This window comes from Mirounga leonina, unplaced genomic scaffold, assembly GCF_011800145.1.
Source record: "Mirounga leonina isolate KUSES-001 unplaced genomic scaffold, KU_Mleo_1.0 Mir_165, whole genome shotgun sequence".
Taxonomy (NCBI): Eukaryota; Metazoa; Chordata; class Mammalia; order Carnivora; family Phocidae; genus Mirounga; species Mirounga leonina.
The window spans coordinates 12,964,238-12,977,526 of NW_023270415.1; the positions used below are offsets into that span (position 1 = coordinate 12,964,238).

Consider the following 13,289-nt stretch of genomic DNA (forward strand, 5'->3'; position numbering starts at 1 on the left):
AAGGGTCGCATGCTCTTCTGACTGAGCCAGCCAGGTGCCCCTCAAACACTTTATTTTAAAGGGATTGGATACAAACAATACCTCTCTCTTTAAGAAAAAGGCAGAGATACTAATAAATTCAAGCTTGTTTCTCATTCTTTAAGAAACTAGCCAATAATGTAAATATACTATGATGATTTACCATGTGAGTCTGAATCAGACACCCGTTAAATGATTTGCACAGATAAGAATAAGGCTTAAATTCAGCTGTGTTATTTACAAGCCATTTCTTTATATTTTTTGGCTTGAACATAGCAGTGAATTTGATAAAAATTAGCTTGTTCTGATGATACCCAGTAATATTATTTCTAGTTTGTGCTTGATAACTGTTAACTAGGGATGACTGTGTAATGGTTGTAGTTTTAAATAAAGTTCTACCAACTCATTCTTACTGTTGCTGGGGTCGTGTCTCTCAATAAGTAATGTACGTGTGTGTGTGTGTGTGTGTGTGTATTTCGGTCAAATGAATCCAATTCTAATTTATTTAAACCTGGCCCAGCCTGTGACTCACTATCTGGTGAAGTGGTGCTCCCTGCCTTACGAAGACAGCACGTGGGAGCTAAAGCAGGACATAGATCAAGCGAAGATCGAAGAGTTTGAGAAACTAATGTCCAGGGAGCCAGAAACAGAGCGTGTGGTAAGACTTGGCTAATGGTGAAGGATTTAATTTGAAAATAGCAGAGTGGTGTGGTCTTGGAGAAACCACTAATGGGATTTACTATATTTGAAACAGGAGCGACCTCCTGCTGATGATTGGAAGAAATCGGAGAGTTCCAGGGAGTACAAAAACAATAACAAACTCAGGGAATACCAGTTGGAGGGAGTAAACTGGCTACTTTTCAATTGGTACAACATGTATGTAAAAAGCATGTTTTTCTTCACTTTTAAGAAGGCCTATAGCTGTTTTCCTTTGTAGTCATTGAAAATATTAATCAAATAATGTCACACTTTAATCTCTAATAAGAATTATGAAAAACAGCCAGGATTGGAAGTATGCTTAATATTTATCCAACAAACATTAATACAGAGATATTGATAAGACATAGGTAGAAATAATTTTTATGCCTTAGAGAATTTTGTTTGAAAATGTATTTTGTTGAACTAAGGGAACATTTGAGATATGCATTTGTGATTATAATAGTATATGTTTTGTGAAAAGAAAGCAGCGTCTAATATCTGTACTTATTAAACTTTTTGTGTTTTATTTCCTTCCCAAAGGCGAAACTGCATTTTAGCAGATGAAATGGGTTTGGGAAAAACTATCCAGTCCATTACATTTCTCTATGAGATATATTTGAAAGGAATCCATGGCCCTTTTTTAGTAATTGCCCCATTGTCCACAATCCCCAACTGGGAAAGGGAATTCCGTACCTGGACAGAGTTGAATGTGGTTGTGTATCATGGGAGTCAAGCTAGTCGTCGGACCATTCAGTTGTATGAAATGTACTTCAAAGATCCCCAGGTAAAATGTCACAGGTGGTATTCTTTATTCCTATTATGTACGTTTTAAGGCACTGGATATTAAAATGGTCTCAGACATTTTGGGGGAAGGTCTAGGTTTTACAAAATTGAGAAATTTGCTTTAGATTTCTTACCCAATTGTGTTATATTTTCGCATCTTATAAATACAGCTAATTTTTACAGCTTTGGTGGTTCTGATTATCTGATAAGAATAAATGAAATATTTTCACCTTGGGTGACTGTGGAAAATCATTTAATGTTTTGATATGCTAATTGGTTTTATTTTGCAAGCCTAAGAAAAAGCTAAACAGAAAATGGTGTTATTAAATGTAAGTGGAAGTAAAAATTATTAGGCATTTCATGTTGACTGAAATACACCCAAAGGGAATAACTTCTGCTCTGACTCTTAGTAGCACTTGGTATAATTTTTTTTTTTTTAAAGATTTTATTTATTTATTTGAGAGAATGAGAGAGAGAGAGCATGAGAGGGGGGAGGGTCAGAGGGCAAAGCAGGCTCCCTGCTGAGCAGGGAGCCCGATGCGGGACTTGATCCTGGGACTCCAGGATCATGACCTGAGCCGAAGGCAGTGGCTTAACCAACTGAACCACCCAGGCGCCCCACTTGGTATAATTTTTTACTTATGCTTCTTACCTGTATACAGTTATTCTATGATACTGACAGTGAAGCATTATAAATGACAAGAATAGTATCTGCTAAAATAGTTTTAAGCTTATATAAGGTGGTAAGGAGAAGTCCTATTACTGGAAATAGGACAGAGTTTTGTTTTATAGGTTTGCTTTAAGTATAAAATCTGCAATTAAATACTTCAAGGAGAAAAATACTGAAATCTATTTTGGTGTTTATCTCTAGATTTGAGAGATGGTTATAAGTTCTACCCTAAGCGAATGTTTTTTTTCATTTAGCCACTTCAGTAGTAAAAAATAAGTTAACAAAGGTTAAAAAAAAAAAAAGTAAAAGGTTTTAAACAGTAAAAAAGTTTTTAAAAGCTACCTTAGTACATAATCCCCTTGGCTTTTCACCTTTTTGGGGTCTGTAGGATGTAACTAGGATGACCACACTTAGTGGCACTTTACTACATATGATCTGTAGGGAAATTGGATAGGAAATTTTACTAACGATTTTCAGATTTCTTTAAAAAGGAAAAGGGTTTTAAAGCTTCCCTGCAAAACACCTGGAAAACAAAATACAAGTGTTACCTAAAATAAAGATGTCCCTGAAAGATAAATACATCTGTTTTATGCTATTTATTAATCAAAGTTAATGTAATCTCTAATGCTAAATAATAATTTAGAACTGTTCTCATAGGGTCGAGTGATAAAAGGGTCCTATAAGTTTCATGCCATCATCACTACATTTGAGATGATTTTGACGGATTGTCCTGAGCTGCGGAATATTCCATGGCGCTGTGTAGTCATTGATGAAGCCCACAGGCTGAAGAATAGGAACTGCAAGCTGCTGGAGGGGCTCAAGATGATGGACTTGGTCAGTGATCATATTGATGATTCCATTGAACCTGAACAGAATCGTTACTGACTCAGTGTTCCCGCTGCTCTGAATGTGACTGATACCTGTGTAGGCTGTTTTTAAAGCCTGTCAAATAAGGTGATAGGTCCTCCTGAGCTTTTAGTTACTCAAAAGTTGCTGCCCTTCTCGATCCTTATATTGTTGGCTGGTTTCTTTGCATGATTGTGTTACAGTAGGGTATAAGTCAGGATATTTTCACTGAAATGAGTTTCAGATATTTGCTTTTCCCTTTTGTTTATAAATACTGCCATTTCATAACCTTGGTGGGCCAGGCATTGTCCCGGTGATGATAATGAAGTTATATTCCAGGGCTCAATGGTTTTGGCACATTGGATCCAGTAGAACTTGTAGATGCAAGTTCTTTATATGGATTTAATACCTGGAATTGGTCAAGTTCACACAGACACTTAGAAGTTTGGGGCATTACAAGACCTTGAATTTGATCTGGAGTTTTACACCACACTTACCCCATACTCTCCCTGCTTCCTAAGAGGTGGTCAGGTTTTTCTGGTTAGATTTTTCTAGATTGTTTTCAGTAGGAGTGTTACGGGATAAGATAGAGGTGGTAGGATTTGATTGATTTTCTGTTCCATGCTTCTGTGTGTTTGGTTTCCTAGCAGAAATTATTACATGACTTCAGTCATCCTCAGACTTCTTTGTTCTCTGTAGTTTGCAAGGTGGGTTTTGATCACTTGTTTTCATTTTTAATGTACATTTTAAAAGCAATGTTACTGTCATTCAGTAACATTGGATGTTTTGCTGAGTTTCTAAAAAGTGCAAAAGATTTTTAAAATCTCTTTGATGTTGACTTCAGTAGATTATTTTGATCTCTTGTTAATTGAGAGTTTGAGATGGGGAGAACATTCTATACATTCATGGCTATAAATTTTGTTAATGAAGACTGGGACTACCAAAAAGAACACTTAAAAGCTTTTTGTTGCAGCTGGTTCTTTGGAGCAATTTCTTTTATTCATTAGCCAGTGATTCTTTTAATTAAAAACAAACAAAATCTAGCTTTGTTTAAAGGGAAAAAGTCTGACTGAATTATTCTATTAAGGATGGGATTTCCCATCCTAAGACCTTTCTCAAATCAGTTTATATTATTTGGTGACCAATCCACAAAAGAAAGGAGAACACTTATAAACAGTGACCAGCCGTGAAGACATAGGCGAGCACATGGAAAAGAGAAACTCCTGGACTGTATTTGGTCTCTCCAGGCAGCACTTGGGCATTACATTTGCAGGCAAATGTGAGTGTTCATGAAATACCTAACTCCATCTTCCGAGTAGGGACCCATCTTTACAGTGGTCCACAGAAAAGACAGAGTACCATTTTCTGAAGGCTTAAATAGCCACCTGAGTTTATCTAAGTTGTTTCCTATTATTAGTTTATGTGCTCCCAGGCAGTCGATTCTTACTGCAAAACAGTCCTCCATTGGTGCATGCAGTTGAGTTAAATGCTGTCAACATCATATGGTCTAATTGTCATTGGGAGACTTGAAACAGTTTTCTGTTGTTTGTAGTAACAGTTCATTAATGGATTAGAATCTCTTATCCAGATAATTTTTGTTACATACTTCAGTGTTCCCTAACCTTTTTTCACATAATGGCACATCCAGAAAGTGGTAATATTCTGTGTGTACCATTACAGCATGTCATGGTGGGGCAAGCCGAGAATGCTGCCCACTGCCACAGGTGACCAGCCCTGGGGTCTGACTCTCAACCCTTGCCGGCTGCATCGAGGACTTGCGTACCTGTAACTCATTCTTGGCTCACCCACTGGGAAACTCTGATAAGCACATGAACAAAATAATTGTTTTTCTGACAATCAAGAATTTTTCTTAGAACGATGTTTTCAAGGTGAAACACAGTACTGTTGTTTAGAATTAGAATGCAATTGTATTTGTCTAGTTCTGAACAACTCCTTGGTTGACCTTTAAATCCTTACTTACAGTAAATACCATGAGAACTTATACACTGGCCATTTTTTATTCTTCTTTTCTGGAATAAGTCACAGTGAAAATAACGAGTTTATCTGGCTACAGAGCAGGTCAGAGGGAACTGCTGTTGCTTGCACTAGACTCAGGATGAAGGTGCACTTGATGAGGATCATGTTCTAAGTGCATTCTCAGAAAGAGAGGGCCAATGAATGTCTTCAGCTCTCCCATCACAAAGGAAATGCTTGTGAAGATGATTTGTAGAGGGACATTTATGGTCTTCACCATCCTCTGCGGGAGCTCTGGAAAGCAAAGCCATCTCCTTGTCCCTCGGTGACAAGGAGGGGATTCTCTGGAGGTGGTAGTAGTTCTCGTTGATTCTGTCATCTCATCTTTCATTGTCAGGAGGCCTCACACAAATTAAAGAGTCTGCTGAAATAAAATTAAATGGTCATCACTCCAGCAGAGCTAAAAAGAATGGTAATGTTTTCAAACCAAAAGCATATTTGGGCTTGGAGGTGATAAGCCTGCTAGCATGTAACGTCTCTTACATGACGTTCTGTGACACTCTGTATTAATCACATGTTATTTCACAGTTACTTTCAAATGGAAACTTGGTTTTATTCCACTACTCATATGTAACCTTTTAAAAATGTCATGTGTATAACCGTTTGGGATAACTGGCTTTAAACAGCCCTTAAGGGAAAGCAGCATAAAAAAGGAGTCCCTCTCAGGGCGCCTGGGTGGTTCAGTTGATCTCTGCTCAGGTCTTAGTCTCAGAATTGTGGGTTTAAGCCCCGTGTTCAATTAAAAAAAAAAAAGGAGCCCCTTTCCTTTTTTCAAATATGTTTATTTTGAAATGAGTAAGTTAAAAGGCTTTTTCTGAAGTATTTGTTTAGAGGTTAAGGATTTAGCTCAATCATAAGGGATAGGAGAAAATTGGGAGTATAGCTCTTTCCTGAGTCTGTGACAGTTTTAAAAAATTCTTGGATAAGGTAATTCAGAACTGAAGTATGTCAGGGACTGTGGCCCATGTTACCCACCAATATGGTTATATATTAGAGTATCTATTTTTTTCTTTTCTTTTCTTTCTTTCTTTCTTTCTTTCTTTTTTTTTTTTGAGAGAGAGAGAGAGATGGAGGAGGGAGGGGCAGAGGGAGAGGGAGAGGAAGAAATCTCAAGCAGACTCCACACCCAGCATGGAAACCGACGCAGGCCTTGATCTCACACCACTAAGATCATGACCTGAGCTTAAATCAAGAGTCAGATGCTTAACTGACTGAGCCACCCAGGCACCCCTATATTAGAAAATCTTGAACTGATTTGCAAACTCCTTACTCTTTATGAAGTTAATGAGTCTGAGGATGATGGTGGTCTGTGTATATTCCTGAGAGACACCTTTATTCAAAAGGGAGAAAAGAAGAAAGAAAAGCGGGCGCCTGGGTGGCTCAGATGGTTAAGTGTCTGCCTTCGGCTCAAGTCATGATCCCAGGGTCCTGGGATCGAGTCCCACATCGGGCTCCCTGCTCCTTGGAAGCCTGCTTCTCCCTCTGCCTCTCTCTCTCTCTCTCTCTCTGTCTCTCATGAATAAATAAATAAAATCTTTAAAAAAAAAAAAAAAGAAAACTCTTTATTAAAAAAAAAAAAGAAGAAGAAAGAAAAGCAAACTGAACTGCTTTAGCTTACTTTCAAAGAGCTTCATTGGCATATAAGACATGATGGATATTACAAAAATTAACATGTCCTTACCCTAGTTAACATCGTTTATCTAGTATTTACTGAGCATATACTCTCTCCTTGGCAACCAAATCTTGTCAGATTTCACGTTAAGTCAGAATAATTTGAACCTACTAGAAAGTAGGATCACTTTCTTCTTTTTTTTTTTTTTTTTGGATCACTTTCTTTTTTTTAAAGATTTTATTTATTTATTTGAGAGAGAGAGAATGAGAGAGAGCATGAGAGGGAGGAGGGTCAGAGGGAGAAGCAGACTCCCTGCCGAGCAGGGAGCCCGATGCGGGACTCTTCTCTGTATCGTTCACAATTTTAGTATATGTGCTGCCGAAGCGAGCACTTGGATCACTTTCTGAAATAGTTTTATTCGCTGTACTATGTATCAAATGGCCAAACAAAATATTAAGTAATAAGACCCTTAAGATTAATAAACTCACCATAGTTAAAACTGGTCACTGAGAAATAGCTCCTCTGTGTTGGATATATAAAATACAAAGACAAGGGTATAGATGCATAAGGAAAGCTGGAGAAAGAGCTCATAAACAGGAAGAATTATTTTAAAGAAATAACCTAACTTGGTTCAAAGAAACAACGTTAGAAATAGCATCTGCTTTAAAAAAAAAAGAAAAGAAAAAGTGATTGTGGTATTTAAAACCAAGCTGACCTCTTCGCTAGTTTAAAATTTTTGCAGAACAAAATAGTTTTTCATATACTGTTGCATGTAGAAGACCTTCTTTTGTCTCTAAAGTGAGTCATGCAGGAAGCAGATGGGGAGAAGAGAATGCTGTTGATGTAGAGAACAGAAAGAAGCATGTGAGCTCTCTCTGAGTCTAGGGATTTTAGGAAAAAAACTCTGGTGGAGAAAAACGTATTGGGACTTAAGAGACTTGCGAAGCCATAGCACTAAAATGCTGACCTTTATCCCAGGAAGAAATGAAATGGCATGACATGTTTACGGGGTCTGCCGCGTTCTAGAGGGCCTGCACCACGTATCTGTCTGAAGCAGGGTCCATGTCTTGTGCCTCTGCCTCTGTGCCCTCTACCTTTACGTTATAGTGGACGCTGAGTTAGCATTAATGAGATGTAGGAAAATGGATATCTAGAGAGAGGTTTTGGTTTTATTTATTTATCTTTAAAGATTTATTTGAGAGCGAGAGCACGTGCGCAGGCACTCGCACCCCCGGGGCAGAGAGGGAAGGAGAGGGAGAGACTCTCAAGCAGACTCCACCCTAATCACAGAGCCCATCTGGGGCCCGATCCCACACCTGAGATCACACCCCGAGCCGAAACCAAGAGTTGGACACTTGACCGCCTGAGCCACCCAGGTGCCCGAGGAGAGAGGCTTTCATTTTAGGAAACTGTTTTTGTTGCGATTTGCTCAGTTGCTTTCCTTGTGTTCCTATAGGAACACAAAGTGCTGCTGACAGGGACCCCACTACAGAACACTGTGGAAGAGCTCTTCAGCTTGCTTCATTTCTTGGAACCAAGTCGCTTCCCTTCAGAAACCACGTTTATGCAAGAATTTGGTGATCTGAAAACTGAAGAACAGGTACTTACCACGTCTACTTTGCACTTTAGTCATATAATTGAAGATTAACCCATGAAATGGCAAAGCACTACTATTTAGCTGTTTAAAAATGTAAATTATATCATTTTTTTCTCACCTAGTAGTTAAGTGAGCTTTATATCTCCTTTCCTTGGGCATTCTGAGTCTTCATTATGGAGGTTTTCTTGTTTGTCTGTTTGCCCTCATGATGGGCTGTTGAGATTTGTTGGGAGAGGTTACTTACCTTTTCATGTAATTTCTGGACACTGCCATGCTGTTCAGTCCGTGATTTTGCTTTGTATACTTTTTTTTTTTTTTTTTTTAAGATTTTATTTGAGAGAGAGAGCAGCAGAGGGAGAGGGAGAAGCAGGCTCCCCGCTGAGCAGGGAGCCCGATGCGGGGCTCGACCCCAGGACCCTGGGATCATGACCTGAGCCGAAGGCAGATGCCAAACCATCTGAGCCACCCAGGCGTCCCTGCTGTGTATACTTTTTGAGCACAGTGTCAGAAACCATGGGAACTTATAGTTATTTTCCTCCTAGAGTTTTGGGATCCTAGTCTTATTTCTTAGCTGTGTATACTCGGTCACATTGCTTAGTTTTCTGAGTCTACATATATTCACTTAAACTACTCCACAGGATTTCTTTGAGAAATAAATGAGGTATTGTGTATGAAAAGCAGTTATTTTACACATCCTAAGAGTTATGTGGGTATTTATTATTATACTGTTTTTGACACGGATATGGAGATATGCTTGCAGTCTTGGTCTTTATGTTCCTCCACAATTTACTGACTAAACCCTCTTAGTTTAGTTCAGAGTGAAGTCCGTTTTGTTTTGGTTTTTGCTTTCTTAAAATAAAAACTGTCTTGTGTGCTATTATCCTATTGCCAGTCATCAGAAATGAGAACCAGAGAGTGACATCTCTGCTTGCTTGTTGGTGCAGGGAGTAGGTAGCTCCTGGCCTACTCATTCTGTTAGCTCTTTCCAGAAGGGAAGGGAACTGAAGCGTAGCCACTCCCATGACATCGCCTCTTCCCTCTTCCTCATCATCCCTGTGGCTTAAGACAAACAGAAGGGAAAGCTCAGTGAATAAGTTGGGTTCTTCCCTGCTGTGTGCTTGTCAGGCCTTCCGGCTGTTTGGGCTCCTGGGCAGCTGAAATAGGCCATCTAACGCGGACTCATTCAGCCTTCATGCGCTTCTGTCATGCAAGCTGAGAGATTAGTGCCTTCATACCCTTACTGGGCTTTGACAGATGAAAACCAATGGTGAATGAATGTTTTAACATGCAAGCAAATCACGATACCAGTATTTACTTAAGGTCCTTTTTCAGGTGCAAAAACTCCAGGCTATTCTCAAGCCAATGATGTTGCGACGTCTCAAGGAGGATGTGGAAAAGAACTTGGCCCCCAAAGAAGAAACTATTATTGAAGTTGAGCTAACAAACATTCAGAAAAAATATTACCGAGCCATCCTTGAGAAGAATTTCACGTTTCTCTCCAAAGGTGGTGGTCAAGCTAACGTACCTAATCTTTTAAACACTATGATGGAATTACGGAAGTGCTGCAATCATCCATACCTTATTAACGGTAAGCCTGTGCACCAGTAAACACGTTTAAATGACTCCAGAGGTCCCTTTCTCCCTCCTGACAGAGGATTGTTGCTTTGTGGTCATTACTGGATCCTGTCACCTCAAACGTGGGTTTCACCAGCTTCCTGTTCTCTGTGACGCCTCCTTCTGTGGTGGCCGCAGGCAGGGCACCATTGCCCTTGCTGACCTCTGCCGCGGGACCTCAGCTCACTGTTCTCCTACTTCTCTGCCTCTGTGTCTCACCCCTCGGAAGGAGGTGTTGGTACTCATGCCTAAAAATCGTGAAACGTGCTAACAGTTAAAGAGATTAGCCTCAGTTGAGACTTCCTTGCTGTGCATGTGCGTGTGTTTGCGTGTGTGTATGTAAATCAGAGCAGTTAAAGAGGAACAGTGTGAGAAGGCAGCCCTCAGCTGTCTGGAGACTTTGGTAGGAGGGAACTTCAGTCTAGAGACGTCTAGGGCCTATTCCCTAAGAAGGAGCAATTGTTTTAAAACTTTGATAGTAGTTTGTTTCTGTGACTGATGAATACTTTATGGTCTTCCTGTGTTCTTAACTAAATTGATTTAGTTAATCAAGTTAATCAATCAGTCATGTAACTGATTTGAGTACAAACCTATATTATGTATTTCCGAAAATCATGAAAGGGATAAATATCACAGGCCTGGATGTGTGGGACACTCTGGAGGATACGGGAGCCTTGAGGCTTGTCAGGGATGGAGATGAGAGAAGCCACAGAGAAAGCGATGGTATTGAGACAGGCCTATGGGGGTGGGAAGGAGTTTGCCAGTCAGGGTCAGAAAAAGGAAGGGCATTTAGGCTGATGTAATAACATGAGCAAAGACAAAGAGACAGGAAAACAAAGGGGAACTTGCCCAAAGTGTAAAGTCTGTGTCAGAAACAGTGCAGCAGTGAACGTCAGGCACATGCTGGGACCCTGCTGTGGCAAGCCTTGAAGGGCCAGGCCGTGGGATTGGGGCTTTCGTCTGCAGGCAGTGGAGAACCATGGCTAGTGTTGGAGCTGAGAAACGATTCAGGATGACTGATCTGGCAACATCATATAAAACAGATGGGAGGGAGTAGGCAGAGACATACAAGCAGAAAGACCAGCTCAGAGGCTCTTGCTGCCTGCCGTCCTGGCCAGAGTTAAAGAAACGTACGGGTTAAAGAAAGGGGCCGGCTGGCCAACTTGGGGTGTTTGTGCGCAGTTATAACGGGCCAGCAAGGCAATATTAGGTTCCTTTGCAGGGGAGTAGGAACAAAGCTTGGTGTTGTCTTTATCACAGTCCATGAAGTTCAAGGGCAGCTAATTTAAAGAGTTCCTGATCTTTCCCCACCCCGTTCCTGACTGACACACCTGTCCATCACCTTAGACCCACAAGTTCCTGTTATTAGATGACAGAGGGGCCCACACCTGCAAGACCGCCTCGGCATTGCCCCTGAGGTCATTGCTGTGGTGTGACATCGATGAATTTCCTTCTACAACTTTGTGCTGTTTAGCTTTGTCTTCCAAAGAGAGTATCGTGTGTGATAATTATATGTTTACCGCGGCCGGCCTACTAATCACCAGTGTGTTAGAGCCTGTGAGACCATTACGGGGCGTGTCAAGCAGCCTGTCCCTGAGTTGGGGAGCTGGAGTTGGGGCTTAGGGTGACTGGTGGTATAAGTAAAGCACATGTGCTTGTGCGATACACACACACACTCTTGCATTTAATATCTGCTAAAAAGAAAATGAGGAATAGTAGCCTCCAAGGGGGAAGGGAGGGCAGTCACAAAAGAGCTGAAATGCCTCCAGCAGGATGTGTGCGAGAGGGCTGACCTCAGGGGTGGCTGTCAGATACCCGCCTGAGCTCCGTCAAGTTTGCCTTGTCTGTTTATATGCCAGTGACATGCATTGAACATGTTGAGGGAGGAGTCCTGCGTCCTGTCCCCCTCCCCCCGCCCCTCCCCCCAACACAGCTGGTGGGTTTCTTCCTTGGCTGATTGCTCTTCAGGGTCATCTTCTATACTTCATGGTTCACCAGGAGTCTCTTAGGACTTGTAAGACTTGGGTCCGTGGCATTATCCTAATTGGTCACACCTTGGGGTCAGCATTTCTGTCCCTGCAGCTTATGAAGTATCTGTTAAGCAGGGGTCTTTATATACCTTTATGTTGAGAAATTGTAGTTAAAAATATATATATGCATCCCCCCCCCCCCCCAACCCTGCACATTAGATGTTACAACTGCCCAGATAACTTAACGTGGATGTTGGGTTTCACTGAGGATGCTCCATGGCCGTATCTCCCATTCTCATCCACAATCTGGAGTAGAAAGTATACCGATGTCCTGCTAACCCTACACACGTGTATTGAGCCGATTCAAGGACATTTTCAGCGTTGCAGTTTAAATTGAAATTTGTATGGGTGGTGGCAGAGTCAAGCAGCCCCAGTCAAGCTAAAGTTCAATTCAGGAAAGCATAACACTTCTGTAACTGGAAAGTAGAAGCAACTATATGCGTAAGTTGGTAACATATGGTAATACAAGCAAAGCAGAAGGAAGAAAATTAGAAATGACGGTAGAACACAAACTGAGTAATATTTTAAATGTGGGTTAATATCTTAAGTGCTTAGCACAGTGTTTGGGGTACACTGTGTGAGCATTTGGTAAGTGTTGCTAGTTGTTGCTTTAGTTGCTCTGGTAAGTGGGTAACTGGGGAACGTAAATGCGGTTACTGTTACTGGGCCAAGCTTCAACAGAATGCAATGCCCAGTTTTAGGTTCTCTGTGTGAGAGTTTCAACAAATGATGTTGAAAACTTGGTCGAGGTCCCCTAATGGTTAGGAAGTGACCTAAAGGTCATTTGTTGTCATTGTTGGGGGTCGGAAGAGTACGGAGAAGAGTGGGCAGAAAGAAAATCAGCTGAAGCTTGCATGATGGAATGAATTTTTCAGATAGAAAATTGTAACTTTTTTTCTGGTAATCTTCAAAAGAAAATAATTTCTTGTTGGTGGCTAGATGACATTGGCTAGATAATAACTTCTCATTATAGCGAGCTAACATTGCAATTCCTGTCCTCGCGGTGACCATCTGTTTAAGTGAGAAGCTTCCACGCTCGTTTCAAGTTGTCTTTGACACCACACACACACATTTTGAAATGTAGCATGAACAGTAATTTAGGGCAGTGTCAACAAAGTATTTTGGCTTATCATAACCTATTTCCAGGTAATTTCAGACTGATATTTACAAATCCAGCATCAAGGTAAATAATTGGTAAACTTGGACACTTTGGCTGTGACATTGGAAGGTAGAAATTGCTTTCCTCCAGCACCTTCCCCGACCTTCTTTCCTTCAATCTGGCCATAATGAGTACAGTGCTAGAAGAATCATACAGGAAATATGTTTGCTGATATTTTAAAAACTGGCTGCCTCTTTAAGAACCTTGAATTCGTAACAAAGAGCTAA

At 40.7% G+C, this 13,289-nt stretch overlaps 1 protein-coding gene across 7 annotated transcripts in view; it reads left to right on the forward strand.

Annotated features, from left to right (window-relative positions):
* The window catches only part of CHD7 (chromodomain helicase DNA binding protein 7), a 187,654-nt gene that overhangs the window by 140,891 nt on the left and 33,474 nt on the right, over positions 1 to 13,289 (forward strand). For all 7 annotated transcript variants that reach the window (XM_035011215.1, XM_035011216.1, XM_035011218.1 and 4 more), the window contains 6 exons: positions 539 to 676; positions 773 to 894; positions 1,258 to 1,501; positions 2,828 to 3,004; positions 8,119 to 8,262; positions 9,592 to 9,847. In XM_035011215.1, coding sequence (XP_034867106.1) covers positions 539 to 676; positions 773 to 894; positions 1,258 to 1,501; positions 2,828 to 3,004; positions 8,119 to 8,262; positions 9,592 to 9,847 — 1,081 coding nt within the window. The remainder of the gene's footprint in view (positions 1 to 538; positions 677 to 772; positions 895 to 1,257; positions 1,502 to 2,827; positions 3,005 to 8,118; positions 8,263 to 9,591; positions 9,848 to 13,289) is intronic.